Genomic DNA, 20,840 nt, shown 5'->3' with positions numbered 1-20,840 from the left:
ACCATACACCTGGAGCAAAGAGGCTAGTTTGATGATCGAAAGAAATCACACAAATCAGTGCATCAAAATAAATTATTTTCAATGTAATAAAAGGCGACAAAGCGTTAATAACAATAATTTATTAGCAACATTTCATGAGTTCAGAGGGTTGGTTGTCACTGGTGAATTCTTGGGAAATACTAACCCATATCTACTCTCCATTCCACCCAAACAATGATGAGCTACTCTGAAACCTCCTATCATGTCAGGGTCTCGTTGTGGTAACAGCTCAACATCACTACGTTTCCTGCTAGGTGGTTTACTGTTGGTAAAAATAACAGTAAATACATACACTGACCATTGGAACTATAATCTACAGTAGGTATGGCTCTTGAGAGTGTTTACCTTCTGCCAAAGTCCACATGGAAAAATCTTTGCAGTAATTCATATGTCATGAGTGTTACACCAAATTGTGGAGAAGATCTGCATATACGCGCTAAACAGGGAGATAAAGAATCAGAAATACATCAACTTGCCAACACACAACTGATCAAGACACATGGTAACATGTTGAGTGGCCCAATAAGCAGACAAGGAACACAAATGAAGTATTTTCACACATGTCACTGTATGTTCCTTTCTGATGAATTTCAACCTGGCAAAAACATTCTTGAGATGTGTGCCTACAAATACTTCAACGAAAATTTGTATACAAAAACTGCCATAAAACATATCATCCAATTTACTTTGGCACACCCAAAGGTTGTCCAAAATGTACCTTTTGGTCCATTCACACTCCTAGATTATCGCACTCTATTTTTTTTTGTTCACACTACTACTCAACAAGGCGTACCCCTTTTGCCACATAATGACAGTAGAACAAAACAGTTGGGAAGCATGGCACATCTCACAGTACATTGTAGTAGTTGTACAATACTTTTAGAGTCTAAAAGTACTCACTGTGTGGCCAACAAAAGCAAAATATTATTAGTCCAGAATGTGTTCATATTGTATCCTATAATGGGCCAACCTGTGCCAGCCCACCTCATCTTGTCGTGTCATTCTAGACCCAATTCAGCATAACACTATTGAATGATTGATTCATACTGCAATTTATTTTGAGCCATACCATGCTGTACACAGGTCAAAAAGTTTGTGAACAGAGTGTAATGAATATTGGAAAAGTGATTAATGAGAATTACTGTAAAGAAAAGATTGATTGGTCATGCTACAGGTCAAACTGTAAACAGAAAATAATTTAGACCCATAACAGGAGTACATTTTAATGATTGTAAAGTAACTGTAGAATTTACAGAATTACACAGAACACTTGAAATATTATTACTCTAATAGAGCAGTCACATTTCAATAGACCATTTTGAACAGTGAAATGGATTTTAAATAAACAAGTATAAGAAAAAATTAGGAATTTTAAATTATAGTAGGGACAGTGTATAGTGCTGCAATAAAAAGTACTGAAACAAGCTGGATCGGAGTAGTACGTAATGTCTAAATACTGTAAAACGATAAGAAGTGAATAATCCTACTGTGCTTCAATGCGGCGTTCGTTAAAACCCAGAACGGACCGGACCAGAATTTTATTGTTGAGGAGCACGTATCCAACTAAAATAAATTTAGGTGCGCTTGAAAGGGATACAGGACGTGGAGTCTGCTCTTCATTTGTACGTTTGTACTGAGGGTACGATTCTCCACGTGAGTGAGCTTTTACCAACTATGTAACAACATTGTAATTCTCCACGTGATCACCAGAGTGACTGATGGTGATTTCGAAGCAAATATAGTCATATATATATACACGTTTGCGAAGCGGAAATGACACGGACTCGATACTGTCACTGTAGCTAACAATGGTGGCGAGATACAAGCTAGCTAAGACTGGTCATAGACAATATACCTGGACTGATCTACATACTGTACACAAGGAAATCAAGATGCAAGAAAAATTTGACTAATCAAACCGATTCGTCCAATTCGCAATTTTTTTCTTACGTCTAAATTCCCTTGCATACGGTAGCTATGTAGATCAGTCCAGGTATATTAACTGTGACCAGTCTTAGCTAGCTTGTATCTCACTGCCATTGTTAGCTATGGTGAGAGTATCGAGTCTGTGTAATACACTACATTTACACTTCACAAACTTGTAGACTATATATTTTACGACTATATTTGCTTCGAAATCACCATCAGTCACTCTGGTGACCAGTGGAGAATCGTGCCCTCAGTGCAAATGAAGAGATGGAGAAATGTCCCACATCATCCAGGAATTATCAAGGCAGCTATATAGTGCTTGGGGTCAAGCATGCATTACAGCTGGCGTGACCTGTGGTAAACTATTCACGTGCAGCAGAACTGGGATTGGCAGCTGTTTAATGCACACTTGGTCCATTTGAGGTGACGTTCAATTTCAACTTTGCTATAGTTTTTTCTTTTTTTAAATTTATTTCCGCGAGTTGCTCTCAGTGATTGATATCAACAGCGAGTCACGTACGTGTGTGTTCAAATAGTTTGGTGCAACCGGCAACCACGTGTATTCGAATAGTTTGATGCAACATACACTGGTAGATGGAAGCCATACTGGAGTCTATTAACACTCAGCAGTAGAACCTTGACTGATGGCCATATGGTAAAGAAGGATAAAAGGTAAGACAATAGTGCAAGCATTGTATGTTTATCAATATACCAAACGTTTTTTCTTAAGTGAGCTAGAAATGTTTCTGCGAAAGAATTAGGGCTGTAGCTGTAGCCAGTTTTTCCGCTACGCTTGACTGAAGGCATCAAGCAGGCAGGCAGGCAGGCAGGCAGGCAGGCAGGCAGGCAGGCAGGCAGGCAGGCAGGCAGGCAGGCAGGCAGGCAGGCAGGCAGGCAGGCAGGCAGGCAGGCAGGCAGGCAGGCAGGCAGGCAGGCAGGCAGGCAGGCAGGCAGGCAGGCAGGCAGGCAGGCAGGCAGGCAGGCAGGCAGGCAGGCAGGCAGGCAGGCAGGCAGGCAGTAGAAAATTCCGTTGAATAAACTTTTAAAAAATTCTATAGCAACTCGACGGAAACATTTCAGGTCGATCTGAAGACACTTTTGGGCTTGGTTTTACCCAACCAATACTGTTATGTTGTTGTGAGGAAAAATCATGATAGGTTTTTGGGTTATATATATATATATATATATATCACGGATCGCCCCCACACCTTCGGAGTCCCTACTATACAGTACTATCGTACTGTATGATAGTTGCCATTGAATGATTACAGCCATTTCTGTACCACCAAAATTGAGTTCACAACATTAGTGGAGGCTACACTCTTGTTTCACAGCTTGTTTAACCTTTTGGTATAGATACTACCCTACTGCTAGTAAAGTGATTAAGTGAAACATGTCAAGTACCTCCTGCTCCTTTCCAGAAAGCAGTTCCTCCCTCATATCTGTATAGTTTCTTGGCACAGTCTATCAGTCCATCATAGGTCTGCTGTCCTGAACGTGCTTTAACCTGACAATAGAATCACATTAGTTCATACTTCAGATCACATCACTTTATAACACTACATTACTATAGCACTTCATCTTGTCATGTACACCCAATCAGGCTACTTATTATTATCACCATATCTTCTGGTCCCATAGACAACTAATGTAGGGTGTTACCCTCTAACTATCACAACCACCATATATGGCAGATTTAATCTAAAATTTACTTTTTTGTACGTTTGCTATTGCAGTGATTTTACCATTAAGTCCTCAAACCAATGGATTCTTTACAGATTATTGCAAGAGAATCTCATTAATTTAGGTGAGTTGCTAATTTATTCACAAAGCAATGGGAGAAGACGATTTGTAACAAAGGATTTTTTTTTAACGCCCGATGCTATTATGCTTGCATATTGGGAGTGACGATGGAAAATTTAAGACACAGTAACACCCTGATAGCACACAGAGAACGTATGTGTTTCACACATGTAATATCAATTATACATGACATACACAGTTTCAGGTTAAGATAAACAAACAGCTTGCTATACAAGTGCAATGCACAGGTGTATGAATACATATGAGATAGCACAAACTAGATGGTAGTGTAGAGCAAATGAATGACTCAGTATTGTTATAATGATAATCACATTGATGTTATCATGAGAACGAAAGTAATTCTAAACATCACAGTCATCATATTGTTCCACAACACAACCACACACACTACTACACATTGTCCATTACATGTAACACAAAATGGTCCAAACTTTACCTGTAGTCTGGTCTTGATCACATCAGCTGGTGTGAGCAGACCTGCAGCTGGAACCCCTATAAGATGATATGGTACTCTAATGATTTCATGCAGCAATTAAGTCCATAAAAGAAATAGTTGAGTTTTGGTGATTTTTTCAATTCTATATCCGGCTGCCTATAAGTGTTTTGCTATATTCAATGCTGTATCATATGTTATATGACTAATACTATCCCGTACAGGTGATTTTTGTCAGATGTCTCTAGGATGATTTTCAAAGGTGGAATTTTGGGCGGCACACAAAATTTTGGGGGTGATCCCTACTTAAATGGTACTACCGTACCATTTGATAAAAGGATATAAGCCTCTGTTGTCAGGGGTTAGGACATCCCCAAGTAAACTGGTAATGGAATTACACAAGGTTCTTAGCGGCTAGCATTACTTTCTTAGCAGCTAGCGCTACTATAATATATTATAAAGAAATGTTGACTCTTGGTCATCAATTCGCCACTTAGAAAAACTAAAATATCTAGTGGACCTCATCAAACTTCTTTGATATTTAGTGAACAGTAAATATTGGCTTGTGTAAAAATTATTGCTTAGTGCATTGTGTAATGCATATCAGTTCACGTGGGCCGGTCCACTGAACCCACCAATGCACTTCATTTTAAATTATCAGCCATACCTGCTATCATGGCTGATGCAAAGAGTGATCCTGTTCCATTGAAACCATCTTCATCAGCCAAGAATATTTTCATGTGAGCATATACTGTAAAGTAGATTGCTGAAAAGGGAATATCCCTTAGGAAACATGCCGAGGCTCCCTGTAAGTACATACAATACATTGTAAAACAAGCACAACATATGTGCGTGCTGTGTGCTTGTGCGTACTGTGTGGTTGTGCGTGCTGTGTGCTTGTGTGTGCATGCTGCATGTGTACGCGTGTGCATCAATAGGTACAGTGTTATCTGCCTTTAGGTCAGGTACTACAGTATGTCACTTTCCAGCAAATGTATGCACTGACAATGCGAGTCTTATGCGACACAGTTCAGGTTGCGGTTGTTTGTCCCAAGTCACTAGACTGAGGTACACACCGTATAACAGGTTAATTTCAAAGGGGAAATTTTCGAAGAACAGCTGCTTTTTAAAGGTTTAAATTTCGAATGTTCTGCCGTCGTGTGTAGTGCCACTAAAAATAATTTCGTACGTATGTGCGTGCGCTAAATTAGGTGAAGACGGTGACCACTACAACAGAAAATTGATGGATTATTGTATTTATAAAGAAATATAGACAGCTGCACTAGGGGAAAGTTGGTTTTGCCAATGGGATAATGAACACCATCGATTTGCTGTGGGTGTGGCCGCCGGTTGCAGCATTATAAAAGCATGTGAAGTTGTTGCCCTGGTGGGCAGATACAGAAAGAGATATCTATTCATTCTGTATTTTTTCTACTCGGGACAAAAAGATGTGAAACTAAGTTTCCATTAGTAGACACAATTCATCCGACCTAGCTTTATATTCGAAGAGTTAAATTCTCATAGAAGCTGTGTTCTTCAAATAATTTAAAAATTAAACTCTTTCAAAAATAACTTATTATATGGGCATGTGTGTATTCATAACACTGGAGTATTCATGCATGCTTGTATGTGTATATGTGGACATGTTCTATACCCACCACCTTGCCACTAGGTGTAATATAGAGATGTAACTAATATGAACTAACCTTGTACAATCCCTTGAAGCCCAGTTCTTTAATAACACCAACTGCACCAGTTCTGGTACCTTCTGCCATTTCACCAGCTACTTGTAATCTGATCTTGACTATCTCCAGTGGATTAGTGAAGAGTACTTGACAAGCTCCTCCCTAATAGTAACATGTGTTGTCATCAAAAGTGACCGGATGTGCAAAAACCTGGCACAATCGCACATTTTCCAAATTCCTGTTTATTAAATATTTATAATCTACTTAGCCAAGTGTACCCTCTGGAAAAGTTTCAGCCTCATATGCCAATAACTTTAGGAGTTACAGCCCTACAAAGTAGCAACAACAGAAAAATTGATTTGTACAGAAAGTATAGGGAAAATAAAATACAGGCACCTACAAAAACGGTTGTAATTGAGGTACAGAGTTACAATTTTTACCATCGTGTTCGCCATGAACAGGGGAATCAATTACTGGGTAAGTTTTTCCTTTACTCACCCTTCATCACTGCATACAAAAGCAAAATTCGTTTAGAAAAATTGATCGTGTATGATCGCTTCGATGTGACGTAAACATGAACACTCATAACTTCCGTATCCTTGGTTCTACTGCAACAAAACAAAGATTTTCCAACTTCTCGGCAAATAAGACAATATCCAGTCCTTTCTTTCACTAAGAAAGAGGCGCTCAAACAAATTACGTAATTTTTTTCAATAATATAATACGCAAGTATTTCACCTAATGTATTTAATGCTTTATACTGTAAATTTAGGCTTGCGCGATTGTCGGGTATTCACAGATCCGGTCACAAATGATGTCACACTACACACATGGATGCAGTATTTATGAACAAAACTGACCCACAAACATGACAAACACCCACACAGACACTCCCACGCACACACAAACACTTACACATCCACCAGCAATACACTCCTTCCACACAGCCAATTTCCCATCCTTTGTGGTCAACAGATCTCTCATAGTGTCATTAGCTGTCAATTTAATGGCCTTCTCAGGTGATACACCCATCAACTGAGGTAATAGACCTACACAACACAGACACACATGTAAACTAACAGTTTGCTGATAAGAAATTATAGACCTTAGCACAAAGTAAGAACAAAACATAATCCTCACCTCTGTACAAACCAAAGAAGCCTTCATTACGAATCACTTTAGCAAAGCAGTGAAAACTGTTTCGGTACATAATCTCTCCAGCTAGGGATCCCCTCTGATTCTGCATTCTTGTCTTGACCAGGTCAATAGGATAGACTGCTGTAGCTCCCGCAGCTACAAGTGTACACATGTACCACTAACACACTCAATTGTAATTTGTATTGTATCATTAGAACAATATTGTGATGGCTCTTACCTCCACCAACGCCTCCTAGGGCAAAGCGGTAAACTGGTTCAAGTAATTTCATCCAGATGCTGATGTCTTCTCTAGATTTAGTGACCTCCTATAATGGAACAAGAATTTAGAGAATCCACAGTTCTGTAACTTGTGCAATCAATTATTGAGAGTGACTTTACTAAAGCATGCAGACAGCAACTGGTATGGATTTGTGCAATCCTACAACTGGAACACGCCTACTGATCAATGAGTATGGCTCCACATGTGTGTATATGCATGCGTGTGCGTGTGTTGTGGGGGGAAGGGGTGCCGGATCTAGGATTTTTAAAAGGTTTCTGAACAACATATCATTGACAAAGATTAAAATAATCAGGCAACTGAGAATATGCCTTTTTAAGATGATAGAAGCTCTGAGATCGGATTTTATGCTACTTCTATTAACAATCAATGCTTAATCGGAAAAAAAACAACTAACTGCAGAGCAGAAGTGACTAAGCTTAGCTTTGATTGCTCTATTAGAGTGGTGACTGTGCAAACTTTGAGGGTACCTGAATCACCACCCATACTTCCTCCTTTGTTTGGTTTCTACTTCTACTTCTGCACACTTGAAACACCTAACAGCATTAACTATTAATTTGAGAATGGCCATTAACAGCATAACATTACAAGCCATAACATGGCTATACTATTTAACCCTTAAACCCGCAGCTGTTAAATGCAATCACTGAAAACACATTATCCAGTAAACTGGACCGCATGCATCCCTGGTAAAACTGAAGTCCATAACACAGAAACCGCTGAAGCAATCTAAAAACAATAAACACCGTCCTACTCACCGTTAAATTTTGGTTTAAATGATCCCATACTTTGTCGCATTCATCCAATCCAGAGCTTCCCGTTTCACTTTGAAAGAGCAAAAGAACAATCCCTCTAATTTCTTTCTTCACATAACAATGTACAAATGGCCATAACTCGGCCGTACTTTATCGTATCGACTTGTTCTTGGTATCACGTTGCTCCTCACGTGATGGTGATTCAGTTGATATATAGATATCACATGGTTAAGTCATTGTCGGACAAGCACAATGATGACACAAAGACGAAAGGACACAAAACGATTCAGCGCATTGAAGTGGGTGAGTTCCTTGTTTGTATGTTGAAAGTTTATACACAGTTAGATAGCTTACTCTTTGCCAATTAATAAAGCCTGTTTTTCTAAGCGATTGGACGAACGCTTCATGAGATATGCCTATTTGTAACCACCTATGTAAATTGGCAAAAGTATGGTGCATTTTCAATTCGTTTTTTATCAAATCCAATTCTCTGAATTATGCGGGTTTAAGGGTTAAGCAAATACAGCATACATCCAGTCAACAGTGTTTCACTGGTATACTCAGCCACAACAAGCTCAAGGGTCAACTGTACAACAAACAATACAATATTTATAATTACTGTCAAGATATGTAACTATAAAATGGAAGAAATACAACATGTGCTAAATTAGGAAATAGGTAAGAGCATGGCTTGACATATAACAAACCTTCTTAGGAGCAGGTAGTACTATGGGATCCCGGTAGAGTAGCTTGTTGAAGTCACTGACAGCAATTGACCTACAAGGACAAGTTACAATACAAATACACATACAGACATATAGTGTGAATTATAGAAGTACTTACCCTTCTCTTCTCTCAAGATTGCACAAATCAAACAACATGTTTATTTGTAAAGGTGTGACCTAAACAATTAGAATACAATGAAAGTCAAAACGTAACCATTACTTGGGATACTCACCTGTGCATACTGTTGTGATACTCTTGTGACTTTATCTGTATAATGAAAGAAATAAGTACTCTAGCTTTCTTATGCAAACAAAACTTCTTAAACTTTTCTATCACCATAATTAATCCAGACACAAATTAGTGCACAATTCAAAATCAATATGATACGTGATACACTAAGCCACTTGCCGTACAGACCACATACACAAACCTTTAGTAGCAGTGTTATTAGGATTAGACTTGACAGCTTCATGGACTATCTTCTCCATAATATCCAAGTTACCCAACAACTGATTAAATGCCTTGAATTGTGGAAAGCTGATCTGTTGACCAACTGACCCACCAGCAACCTACACCAGTACATCAGAAAACCCACATGCCACACAACTATGTACACATGTACAGCTGGATTATGACACACACCCTGTTCACACTATCCAACTATAATTTTAATATATCCAGCTTAGCTCTGTTCAATCTGCTGCAACTAGAGATAGCGTGCCCCAAATAATAATAATGAGCAAATGTAAGGTTATGATTAATTAGACACTTAGTAAGCTGTACAATGATATTTTAGGAACTTGGTACAGTCGAATCTCTCTAATCTGACATCTGCATAATCCAGAATCCTCTCTAATCTGACATCTGCATAATCCAGAATCCTCTCTAATCCAACCAAAATGTCATTTACCAATACTTTTGTATAGAAAACAACCTCTATAATCTGACACCTCTGTACTCCATAATCCAACACAAAATTTGATTCCCTAGACTTGGAAACACATTGTTTTCGACCTTTGTAATCCAACAGAGAATAATAGCAGCGTTTAAAACAATAACAGAAAATAGTTTTTAAGTAACCAGAGCTTTTAATTGGTTCACAATAACAGAAAAAAAAGGTGTGATTCTAAAATTAATTCACGTTAAAAACATTGTGTGATCAGTTTTACCTGTAATTTACTGACATAATTCTACAATGTTGGATTATGGAGGTGACTTGATAATCCAACAACCTCCTTAATCCAACAAAATTTATGGCTCCCACTGAGCGTCGGATTAGAATGCTTCTTTAGAATACCAATGGGTATCAATCAGTACGTAGATCAAAATGGTTGGGATTAAGAGTCTACTGTAAGCAAAGTAAATCCTAGCCTGTTTGTAGTATACATACTTTTAGCTAGAGCACGGCCAAATGTTTAACCATGACACATTGCACTTTGCGTGGGAGGATCAAAGCGATGCTGCGTACTGTATTGTCCATACAGTACTAATTAGCAGCATAACTGTACTGTATGAGTCATACAGAGCAGTTATGCAGCTAATTAGGCAAATACAGTACAGTTATGCGGATAATTTATTGAAGGAATGTTACAAAAACATCCTACTGGAACAGCACATGTGTGACATTGTAAATCGTTAAAACCAGCCACACTAAATTGTAATCCTATCAGGTCATTTTACGGCTAGAAATAAATTGTATAATCATCTGATCACGACGCTATTTAAACATGACTCCACTAAGACAGCATAATTGATCATGAGCGTGACACTGAAATCGCTAAAACTAGCCAAACTAATCCTATTAATTCATTTTACAACTAGAAATAGATTATATACAAATACTTACTGATATCCCGATCACCAAAAATCACAGTGGTTTGAGTACTAGAGAAAGTTGCTCCGAGCCAGATGACCAGGAAGTACAATATAACACTTAAAGCACAGCCTATGCTTGTGTGTATGAAAAATACAGCACTTGGGGGTGTCTCGAGGCAAATACAGCACTTGGCTTCACCTAGTGCTGTATTAGCCTCTTGACACACCCCCTCGTGCTGCATTTTCAGTACACACACACGGCAGTGCTTTAACTATAACTAACATATTATTAAAGTTGATTGCCCAGAATATGTTTACATTGTATTTTGACCTGCCTCATCTTATTGAGTGGTAGCTTAGCACAGCTTGATGGAGAACTATACCATGCAATACCCGGCTAGTGTGAATAGGGTGATACAGAAAGCACATACACAATATTCCATTACATACTTAAGGCTGGTTTCCATATAGCCACAAACTTCCTGCATTATTGCCTTCAAGAGTCAGAGTGTCTACGGTAACGTGCAAATTGCTGCTGTTCACTGCGGTTGGCCTGCGACCATAAGTGAGATGGATTAACAGTTCGCTACAAGTTTGTATTTTTTTGTATTTTATAAATTTAGCGAGCCTTGGAAACAACCCTAGTAGCAAAGGTACACCTTAATTTGTTACAACATGGCACGTTACAAGTGTTTTAGTGACTCTACGAAGCATGGTGGTATACTTGTAGGCATCATGCTTGGGTTCTTCGTGTTGAACAATGCTGGCGTTTGCCTGCGGTATTTGTTTCAATAATCGCGAGCAATGCGTAGGCGATTTGTGGCTATATGGAAACCAGCCTTTAGATTTTATACTACAAATATGCTCACTGATAGCAGGTGGTCCTTTACATATGAGGACATTCTAAATTCTCTGATCTTGCTCATCAACTTGATAAACTCAACTGCAGGAATGGAGCCACTCCCCTCTGGATCACATGAGATAAATGCTTGTCTAGCATGTTCAGTTGGAAGACTCTAATGATCACCAAAAAACAACACATGATAAAATGGAAGTGTCTTGCGCATATAACAGCGACACACAAACACACGCATACACCACACACTTACCCATGCAGACAACATGCACATGCACGCACACACATTACCTGTAAAAGCTGTACAAACTCTTCATAGGAAAGCTCATGTGAGTGATCAGTCCCAAAGTACTGCTTTACAAATGTACTCTCAAAGTTAAAGTTAACTTGTTGATGAACTGTAGTACTGCTTAGTACCTTATAGAAATTTCCTGTATATCGACAAATGAACACAAGCTAATGACTGTGAGTGATTACATTTTAATGAAGCTAGAGCAAGACAGATAATCATAAACTACTGGTTAAAGTTTTTATGTGCATGTAGTCCACTACAATATACTGTATTGTCTCAAATTATGGCCCAGACATTTATTTCGTTCGAGTGATTTTTACCCTGGTTCCTAAGTGATCAGTATTCCCGAATTAACTTCATACCTATGACATTTGACGAATCAGTTGCATTCATCAAATGTCAATAAGTGCCTCAAAAGTGATTAATTGTGACATTTTCCTTTCATCAGTATTCCCTGTTGTATGGTATATACCTCAATCTTGTACTCTCTATGACGTTTTCCTCACTTTTCACATTTTCAATATTACAAGGAACTCTACCAAATGTTCTTCACTTCAAATCATTTACTCGATCACTTTTAACACTTGTAAATCATGACTGCATTCGGCCGGCATTCATTTGAGACTTGGCATTTATTCTGTTACATCCCAGTAAATTAACGTGACCAGAAGTTTATACAAGACCGGCCAAAACTTGAGGTAACATGGTACGTGTACATAAATAAAATAATGTTATATTTCCGATCACATAATCATTTACAGTGCATGTTCACTCTAGCTTACCATAAGACACTTTCCCAGTCTTGTCAACATCAAACAACTTAAAGCTCAGTTGAGAGATGGCATCAGGTGCACAGAGAAGTGACTCAAAAGCCTGAAACTCCACAAGTGATATCAACCTACACAACACAACAACTCTATTAAATGCTCCACTGAACAACATGTATTTCACTAAGTGTTAACAGGACATGAAAAAGAAGTTTCATTTCATAACTGTTAGACAATGCTCTATTACAGATAAACTACACAGAATAGTGAGTATCCCATCAGACTCATTAAATCAGTTAATATTTACCTCCACTGAATTGTCAGGTAACACATAACATGTCATCATATGGGATACTAGTTGTGTTTAGACACAGAAGCAGTTAGAACATGACATGAATAGCACACAGACTGCTGTTTGTATCATTGGATAGTGTGGAGCACAGGCAAACTTTGAAACATGTAATCAGTTAGAAAATGAAACACTCAATCATTTTGTCAACTACAAGGTCAAAGCTGGCTATCGCACTCACAGCAGCTCTAGCTTACAATAATCCTTAACACATGAGCAATATGTTTACAGTGTAGGTTGAATAATAACGACAAAAAGCAATATCACAATGTCAGCATTAATTTATTAGCAAGAATTTATAATATGACCCAGTCTGAGAAAAACAGTCTTATCACCCATGTCAGCAGATTCGAATTTTCACCCAGGACACAAAGCCACATGAATAATCTATCTAATTCCACAATCAAAATCAGCTAGACTTGAGTGGTCTGGTTTTCCTGGCTGCTTTTCCCAGGCCCAATGGCGATCCGTACGCGCGGTGTGGGACCTTAACGGAGCTCTAGTCAGCCTGGGGATGACTGCTTGTGGCTGTACAGCTCTGTGGTGTTGAATAAGTACCTCTGCTGTGAATTTCCTTTCATTTTAGCCAATTTTGAGACCTCGATGGCTCAAAACTTGGCCTAATTCATCCCTACGCCTTCCTTTTCAATTTTTGAACACCATATTGCCCGCCTTCCAGGGGCCCCCGCCTCCCACCCCTTTTGCAGCTCACCTGATACAGTCAACCTCGATTTAAAAACTATCTAAAATGGCAGCAAACTTAGTTCTTGGCATCTTGCACAGTGGATGCTCTGGAAGGTAAGGAATTGGTGTAAAACATGTGAAAATTTGGTACACATAGCTTCAACCATTGGCGAGCTACAACACACTAAATACTTAAAACTAGCATTTCTTGATACTTTTAAATAGGCGATAAGACTGGTTTTCCCAGACTGGGTCACATATAACAATTGTGTGCAGGTTAAATGGCTTCCTTTCTACTTTGGTTGTATTAAAGAGCATGGCTGATAACCTTGAAGATATCTCCATTAGAAGCAGGAGCTATGGTAGAGCCATGCAGTACCACTCTACTTTATTTTGATGTGGTAAAAGAATGTATAAAATAGACTTTTGACGTTGATACCAAATTGATAGTTTTATTGCTCTACTTTATTTTGCTGGGGAAAGCTCTGAGAACTGCATCTGAGAAAACAATTACCACATGAAAGTTTAAACCAGTAATTAATTCACTGTCCAGTGTCCATAAGCCTTTTCCATAATGACGTCAGAGCAAATAATGGCGACCTCTATTTGGCGGACTCTAATGTTTTCAAGTACAGGTGATATTGGGCGACAAATGAAGATTGATCGTTTGTGTGATTCAGGAAGAAGATATCGAGCTAAAACTAACAGGTATGGGTATAACGCAGCAGAATAAAATCGTTTACATGGGTTTTGAAAATTTTGGCTGGTTTTGAAGGTTGAGTAGAAATAACATTCCTTTATATACGTTGTAACCATGCCTGGTAACTTGGCTTCAATATCATTCTTTATTAACAACTAAATGGTTCATGAAAAACTTGTCGTCATAGGACGCAATACTCAAACATATAAGAGTACCCCAAATAGAAAACCGATGTGACGTCATTATGGAAAAGGCTTATTGTATATTCTTACCAGCCTTCAGTAATTTACTGGTTCAGTATATTTCAGATATTCATCACCATGTAGCTAAGCCAATTGCAGAAAGGAAAAGAAGAAATACTAGAAGTCTAAACATTACACAGAAGCTTCAGAAAGGAACTACCACACATTCATTTGTTACAGGACTATGTACAAACCATTAGATACTTTCACTACCATACTGTACTATTACTCAAACTGAATAAAATAATATTAACAAAGCAACAAATCAATCAATGCAGCAATTATACAGTACAGTAATATTAACTCTTGGTAACACTGTATAATTAGGGATCATGAAGATATATTGACTAGTAACCAGCTTCACAATGTCTTGGCAGTATTGGTGAGGTACAACCAAGCAAAAGTGCCTTTACTTCAGTACAACTTGAAATGTTTCAAATAGGTTGTTATTCAGTGGAATCTTCTAGCAATTGATTGACTGATGCCTTCAGACAAGTATAGCTCAATAACAGCTAAAGCAACAGCCTTGATTATTTTTCACTGTCCTACATCACTTCAGCCCGGCAGATGCTTCTTGAACGCCGCAGCACATACAATGCACTAATCATGGTTTTGTATTCCTTTGTGTCCCATTTCTTCCGGCTGACAGCTCAAGGTGTCAATTCATGGCAGTGCAGGATGTAATTTGCAGACTGGACTTGCGGACTAAGCTGGAAACAGTTTAACAATAATCCAAACATTATCCATCTCTTCTAATGCCATTATTGAGCTACAACTGCTGGTACTGTTCTTCCTCATTAGTCACAAAGGTCGTGTGCACACAAATTTATTAGAATATTTACAAAACACGCATACTAGTAGTGATAGAGCAGAGGCAGTTGGACGTGCTTTAAGTGCAACAGCTTAACAATAATCCAAACATTCTTCTAATGCCATTATCAAGCTACAACTGCTGGTACTGTTCTTCCTCATTAGTCACAAAGGTCGTGTGCACTAATTTATTAGAATATTTACAAAACATGCGTACTAGCAGTGATAGAGCAGAGGCAGTTGGACACGCTTTAAGTGCCACTAAAACAAATTACACAAATCCCTTTTGTTGAGGAGGTTAATACATTGCGATCTCAGAATAACTCGCTGAATCATCTTGTATTTCGTTAATAGAATACGTACGTGAACGCTGGTGAAGTAGTATACACAACTTGCTAATTTCACCTGGACTTCAAGCACTGATTACAAAACAAAATACATTGCCCTAAAGCTTACACGAAGGGTGATCTGAATATCTAACTATCCCCACCATTTTCACTTTTGTATTGCGATTATTGACGATGTGAAATACCCAAATCAAAGAATTCAATTAAGATACAGCTCGCGTGAAGGCATTCATCCTCCTCTGGAGATAAAGGGTGTAGGTTTATTCCTTTGTTACTCCAGTACTTAGCACTAGTTAGTGTTTATAAGCTTCAGAAATGAAGCAGTAAGTACACTAACCTTGTGGTCTGGAATGAGACTATATGGCAACATGGTCTCGCGTCGCCCACCTTCTCAATATCAAATCAGTAAGTTTATACCTATCTGCAGTTGTGCATTCACTGTAAATTATAGCTAAACTATGTAGGAATAGCTATGAGAACTATGGTTCGACTACTGTCATACATTTTCTAAATATTCTAATAATTTAGAGCATGTGCAATTTTCGTGAGTTAAGAGGAAGAGCAGTACCAGCAATTGTGGCTCGATAATGATGTTCCCAGCATTAGAAGATAATGCTTGGCTGTTTTCAGCTCAGTCTGCAAGTCCAGTCCGCAAAATACATTAGGCCGTGCATGATGGCTTCCTTACATTTGTAACAGGAATTGTATGACTTTTTTTGTAGTAATTGCAGAAGTGTGTCTCGCAGTGCTCTTCGTTTGTAACACTGTGTAACAGCCTGAACATAATTATAACAGCCTATTTTGCGAATGTCAGTGAAATGGTTGAGAGTCTACTGGAAGCATGGCACGTCTCATGTCATAGAATACTCTTAGAGTTTAGAAAATACTCACTCAGAAGCAAATTATTGGAAGTAGCTAAAGTCTTTGAGCAGGCTGTAGGACCAGGTGTCCTACAGACCTTCAGCACTTGTGCTGTAAAGCATTAATAGAATAGATAATAGAGTTGTAGTATACTAACCCAGGCCAATTCGTGTCAGCCAGCTTTACCTTGTCGTCAGTTTGGCACAGCTCAGCTGGTTCATACTGCAATTCTATTTTGAGATGTGCCATGCTGTACCCACCCAGGTTAGTGTGAACAGGGTGTAAGTTGTTTTTACTTCTCACCTGTCTTTTGTAGTATCAGCAATTTTAGCAATAAGATCAATAGTTTCTGAGTTGGTTTCCTGATCAACAAGTTTCAGATAATCACATACAAAATTCTTGTAAGTCAAATATTTCTCCCCATCCTTCTCCACTGTAGCATACTGTAAAGTGAAATTTACACATCTAGCTGTAAACTAAACACCTTAATTGAACTAAGTTACAAACAAACCACCCAGATATTAAAGGGTGACATCTGATTCACTGGCATTCACACGTGGCCACAGTACCTTCTCGAAGATTTTCTTTAGTTCTTCTGTGCTTGCTTGTTTTGGTGGGGTGGGTACCTGGGGGAATGTTAGTTCGCAAATAGCGCGACATTACGCCATTTCTTACTTTGAGACTCATTTTCTTAGACAGACACTACCTGAGGTGAAACAGCAGGGAGTTTAAACAAGCACTGCATTATACACACACACACGCCCATAAAACGTGGCTATCACAGATAAAAGTTATAAAACCCACCTCACTACTCTGTAAAGCAGCAACACATACACACTACAGTTCCACAACGTTTAAAAAACTATAAAGAAGGTTACAAGACCTTGTACAAAACAAAGGCCACAGAAATTCTAAATAGTACACAGCACTAGCTCTTCACGTGAACAACACGAGAATTGCCATGACTACTCCACAATGCGGCGCTATTTCGTCACGTGTCCAGGCTGACCGTCTCTTTTTTGAATAGGACAGATGCTTTCACGTGTGGGGAGACTCCAACTTTCATACGCTACAAGAGTGTAAGACGTAAGTAGAGCTATCTGAACACCTCGTATGCCTAGGTAGTGCATTGTTACACCTTTACCCTGTATCAACAGATTTGATTGCTGCCACGCCCACCTATAAAGCTTCAGCATGGAACCTGCTACTACACCGAAGAAAACCGATTCCTCAGAGATTGAGGCACAAAAAGCACTGTCACCAGCTTCTCTTAATGAGATGGAAAGTAGGATGAGAGATGAAATCAGAAAGTTGCAGGAGAGAAGAGTCACTGTTCTGATGGATGAGGTTACACAGCTGCAAAGCGAACGAGATAACTTGATAGCTAAAATAAACAGCTTGGAAAAGGAAAACCAAGCGTTCAAAGAAGAAAATTCTACCCTAAAAGCTAATGAAAAGCCATCCATCCAAGTGACCGTATTAGAAAGAGCCTTGCAACAAGAGAAAGATGAAAAGGACAAGCTCAAGCAAAGACTTCGTGTAATCAAGAAAAGAACTAGTGGTCTATCAATCACAAACCTCAGCAGGGAAAGAAGTGGTAGCATGAATGATATGGAATCTGCAGAGTCTACAGATATTACAGATACAATAGCCGATCATATCAAACCAAAAGTTGAGTTAAAACCAGCACCAAGTCCTAGGGGGAAGCGTTATGTGTTAGCAGCAACATCCACAAATGAAGTTGGTACACAGACCACACTAATACCTCATGTTGATAGTGTAGCTGCTAAAGATGATGATAAAAAAACAACATTGATTAATGAAGACATGAGAGCCACGCTAAGTGAAGCACGGAGTACTATTATAGAAATCCTACAAGAAAAAGAGGTAAGTATGTATACAGTGCTTGTATAAAAATGTAGCTAGCTATCATGTAAGTGGAATAAGAGAAAAACCTTGGCAACTCAGCCAGTCACTCCTTTAACACTCTGTCACTATGGTTGTCGTCTTTGGCAGGCCATTGAGGTACAACTAGAACAACAGGTCAATGAATCATCTGCATTGAGAGAAAATGTACAAAACACAATTACGGCACTACAGACTGAGTGTACACAACTGACAAGTGGTTTTAATCAATTCAAACAATGGGTAAACAAAAAGATGAGAGACATGCAGGAAGAAATGGATATCTGTAAAGTCATTTACACACTCCATGGATCACTCAGTAAGGTCAGTGTGTGAGTTACATTCACATAGTAAGTGTATACAAATTTAATGGTCAAGGAATGTGACAATGAATTCTATGTGTATCATTGTAGGAGGCAACGTTAATTGAACAGCTTACAGAGAAAGTACAAGATCAAAAAAGATTCATTACAAAACTACAGTCTGAGAATAGGTAAGACCGTGTCAACTTGATTAGTTGTTTTACGGCCCGACTTTTTCAAGAACAATTAATTTCATATTGAAGATAAAAATGAAGCTTAGAATCTCTGAATGCAAGCTTTACATTCTTTCCGGCAGTTTATACTGTAAAATATCTGAACTCAAGAAACACACTATGGCAGCAAACAAATTGCTGTTTCATTGAGATCTGCATTATGCATATCCACAATATAAATAGTTTAGCACATTGTGAACATACTGATCTAGGTGATGTTGGTGGCTTTTTGACCAACTTTTTAGATGTTCTAGGAGTGTGTGCCTTACAACACTAATGCAAACCTACTTACCTGACTGAATATTTTCTTTAAACAGAATTTAGGCTGAAGGCCTTAGCACTGAAAGGATGAGGTATGACCACACAACTGCTATTCAGACCGAACATGCTTATCACTTACTGCAAACTTTAAGCTAAGTAGAGTCTGTTACAGTCTGCTTTGTACCAATTTTCTCCCTAATTACATACCTGTCCCTGCTTTTAACCTTTATCGTTCTTGTAAATAGCCTCAGCTAAACCTTATAACAGGATTACAAGCAGTAGAAGAGTAGCTAAATTTGCTATCATGGATTTCTGAGCATGCACATATTATCACAAATTATTTGTGTACTGTAGCCAGTTAGAAACTAAGCTAGTCTCAACTCAAAAGGACATAAAAGACTTAAAAAGAAAGCAAAAGTAAGTGTACTATATATACAGGTAGTACAAGTGTATTGTAATGATCTCCTGATAGATCTAATGTAAATCACGTTGATGGAGACTTGGCACCTTATCCACAATGGCAACAACAACCTGACATTGTATTGAATGTACAGTCACCCGTGGTGTGATGTGATATTATCACAAATATTCACATTGTATAGTAGTTGTAACAAAGCATGTAGTGCACACACACACAAAGGGGAAACTTTTGTGGTTTTATGCACCCATATAACTACCCACAATTCAATGCAGTACATCTAGTGGTAATCTAAGTACCATTCAAATGTTCACCCACATACATCATAACAATGTTGCAGTAGTATCACAAATATTTGATGAGGATGATGGATCAATGATTGAACATTTTGAAGAGTAAAATTTTGACAAAGTGCTTTAACATCACATTGTACAAGAAAACATACTACATGTAAGGGGGAAAATTTGACAAACTGCAATGCAAATGAGCCATCACCTTTAACTTTTGCAGTATACAATAACTAAATCAATGTCTAAATTACAAAGAGGGAACACAAACAAATCTTTGCCCGCATCCCTTTTTATCCCACCTCTAATTTTATTATTGCTGTTGTCAATCACGTGCACACGCGGATTTTGATGCTAAGAAGGCTGGCTACCACAGCAAATGTCACTTGCACCTCAGAAACGGTGGTAAAATGCAAGTACTAGGCTTTAGCTAACCTTGGTTTAGAGTATTTTCTTTAATAATGAATATTGAAAAATGACCTCCCGCCCGCATGAAAAGCTAAATTTTTTGTGGATGAGAAACAAATAATCAAGTTTTCCTGGACTAAACAGTAGCCTAGCCGCTTATATAATTAAACCATGAAGCAATTTTACCCTCATCATTTACAATGTAACATTCCTATATGTACACAAAGGGGTATGCTTAGTGGTAACATGATTAATAATCTCACTCTACAATGTGTCCTCTCACTGGTACAGTCTGTCTTTGTACCAGTAAACAATTATTGTCAAATGACATAAGCTATGATTGTAGATCACTGTCATCAGCATATGAGGGGTCACTACAAACCTAGCTTTCCCAGTAGCACGACACAAATCGCTAATTGTGTTCTGTTGATATTGCCGGCCATATATGCCAAGTGTTAACACATGGATGACGAAACA

At 38.4% G+C, this 20,840-nt stretch overlaps 2 protein-coding genes and 1 non-coding gene across 7 annotated transcripts; 1 reads left to right on the top strand and 2 right to left on the bottom strand.

Moving 5' to 3' along the window:
• Positions 1 to 54: 54 nt before the first annotated feature.
• Positions 55 to 20,814, bottom strand: LOC136237069 (electrogenic aspartate/glutamate antiporter SLC25A12, mitochondrial-like). Of its 5 annotated transcripts, none has more exons than XM_066027342.1 (20): positions 20,627 to 20,814; positions 17,225 to 17,255; positions 17,119 to 17,175; positions 16,853 to 16,992; positions 12,572 to 12,687; positions 11,789 to 11,928; positions 11,511 to 11,657; positions 9,257 to 9,395; positions 9,059 to 9,093; positions 8,944 to 9,002; positions 8,808 to 8,877; positions 7,286 to 7,373; positions 7,051 to 7,203; positions 6,826 to 6,959; positions 5,932 to 6,072; positions 4,893 to 5,031; positions 4,229 to 4,284; positions 3,373 to 3,475; positions 385 to 475; positions 55 to 301 (listed from the first exon to the last, which is right to left on the bottom strand). In XM_066027342.1, exons 2-20 carry the CDS (start codon positions 17,234 to 17,236, stop codon positions 133 to 135), a joined length of 1,989 nt encoding a protein of 662 aa, XP_065883414.1. In that variant the 5' UTR covers positions 17,237 to 17,255; positions 20,627 to 20,814; the 3' UTR covers positions 55 to 132. The 5 variants fall into 5 exon arrangements, with proteins under 5 accessions (XP_065883414.1, XP_065883415.1, XP_065883413.1 ...); XM_066027343.1 differs by lacking the exon at positions 20,627 to 20,814 and adding an exon at positions 18,505 to 18,658; XM_066027341.1 differs by lacking the exon at positions 20,627 to 20,814 and adding an exon at positions 17,354 to 17,514 and having other exon boundaries at positions 17,225 to 17,288.
• On the bottom strand, positions 12,832 to 12,907 carry LOC136237390 (small nucleolar RNA SNORD57). Its single transcript, XR_010692453.1, has one exon. It is a non-coding gene; the product is annotated as a small nucleolar RNA SNORD57 (small nucleolar RNA).
• LOC136237071 (uncharacterized protein MCAP_0864-like) lies at positions 17,488 to 19,849 on the top strand. Its single transcript, XM_066027346.1, has 6 exons — positions 17,488 to 17,635; positions 17,707 to 18,436; positions 18,566 to 18,778; positions 18,868 to 18,947; positions 19,605 to 19,667; positions 19,723 to 19,849. The coding sequence occupies exons 2-6, from the start codon at positions 17,744 to 17,746 to the stop codon at positions 19,817 to 19,819; spliced, it is 1,146 nt and encodes a 381-aa protein (XP_065883418.1). The 5' UTR covers positions 17,488 to 17,635; positions 17,707 to 17,743; the 3' UTR covers positions 19,820 to 19,849.
• Positions 20,815 to 20,840: the final 26 nt, after the last annotated feature.

The sequence above is a fragment of the Dysidea avara genome, chromosome 10 (genome assembly GCF_963678975.1).
Source record: "Dysidea avara chromosome 10, odDysAvar1.4, whole genome shotgun sequence".
Taxonomy (NCBI): domain Eukaryota; kingdom Metazoa; phylum Porifera; class Demospongiae; order Dictyoceratida; family Dysideidae; genus Dysidea; species Dysidea avara.
The sequence above is the reverse complement of the archived record's forward strand: the minus strand, read 5'-3'. Positions and strand labels throughout refer to the sequence as shown.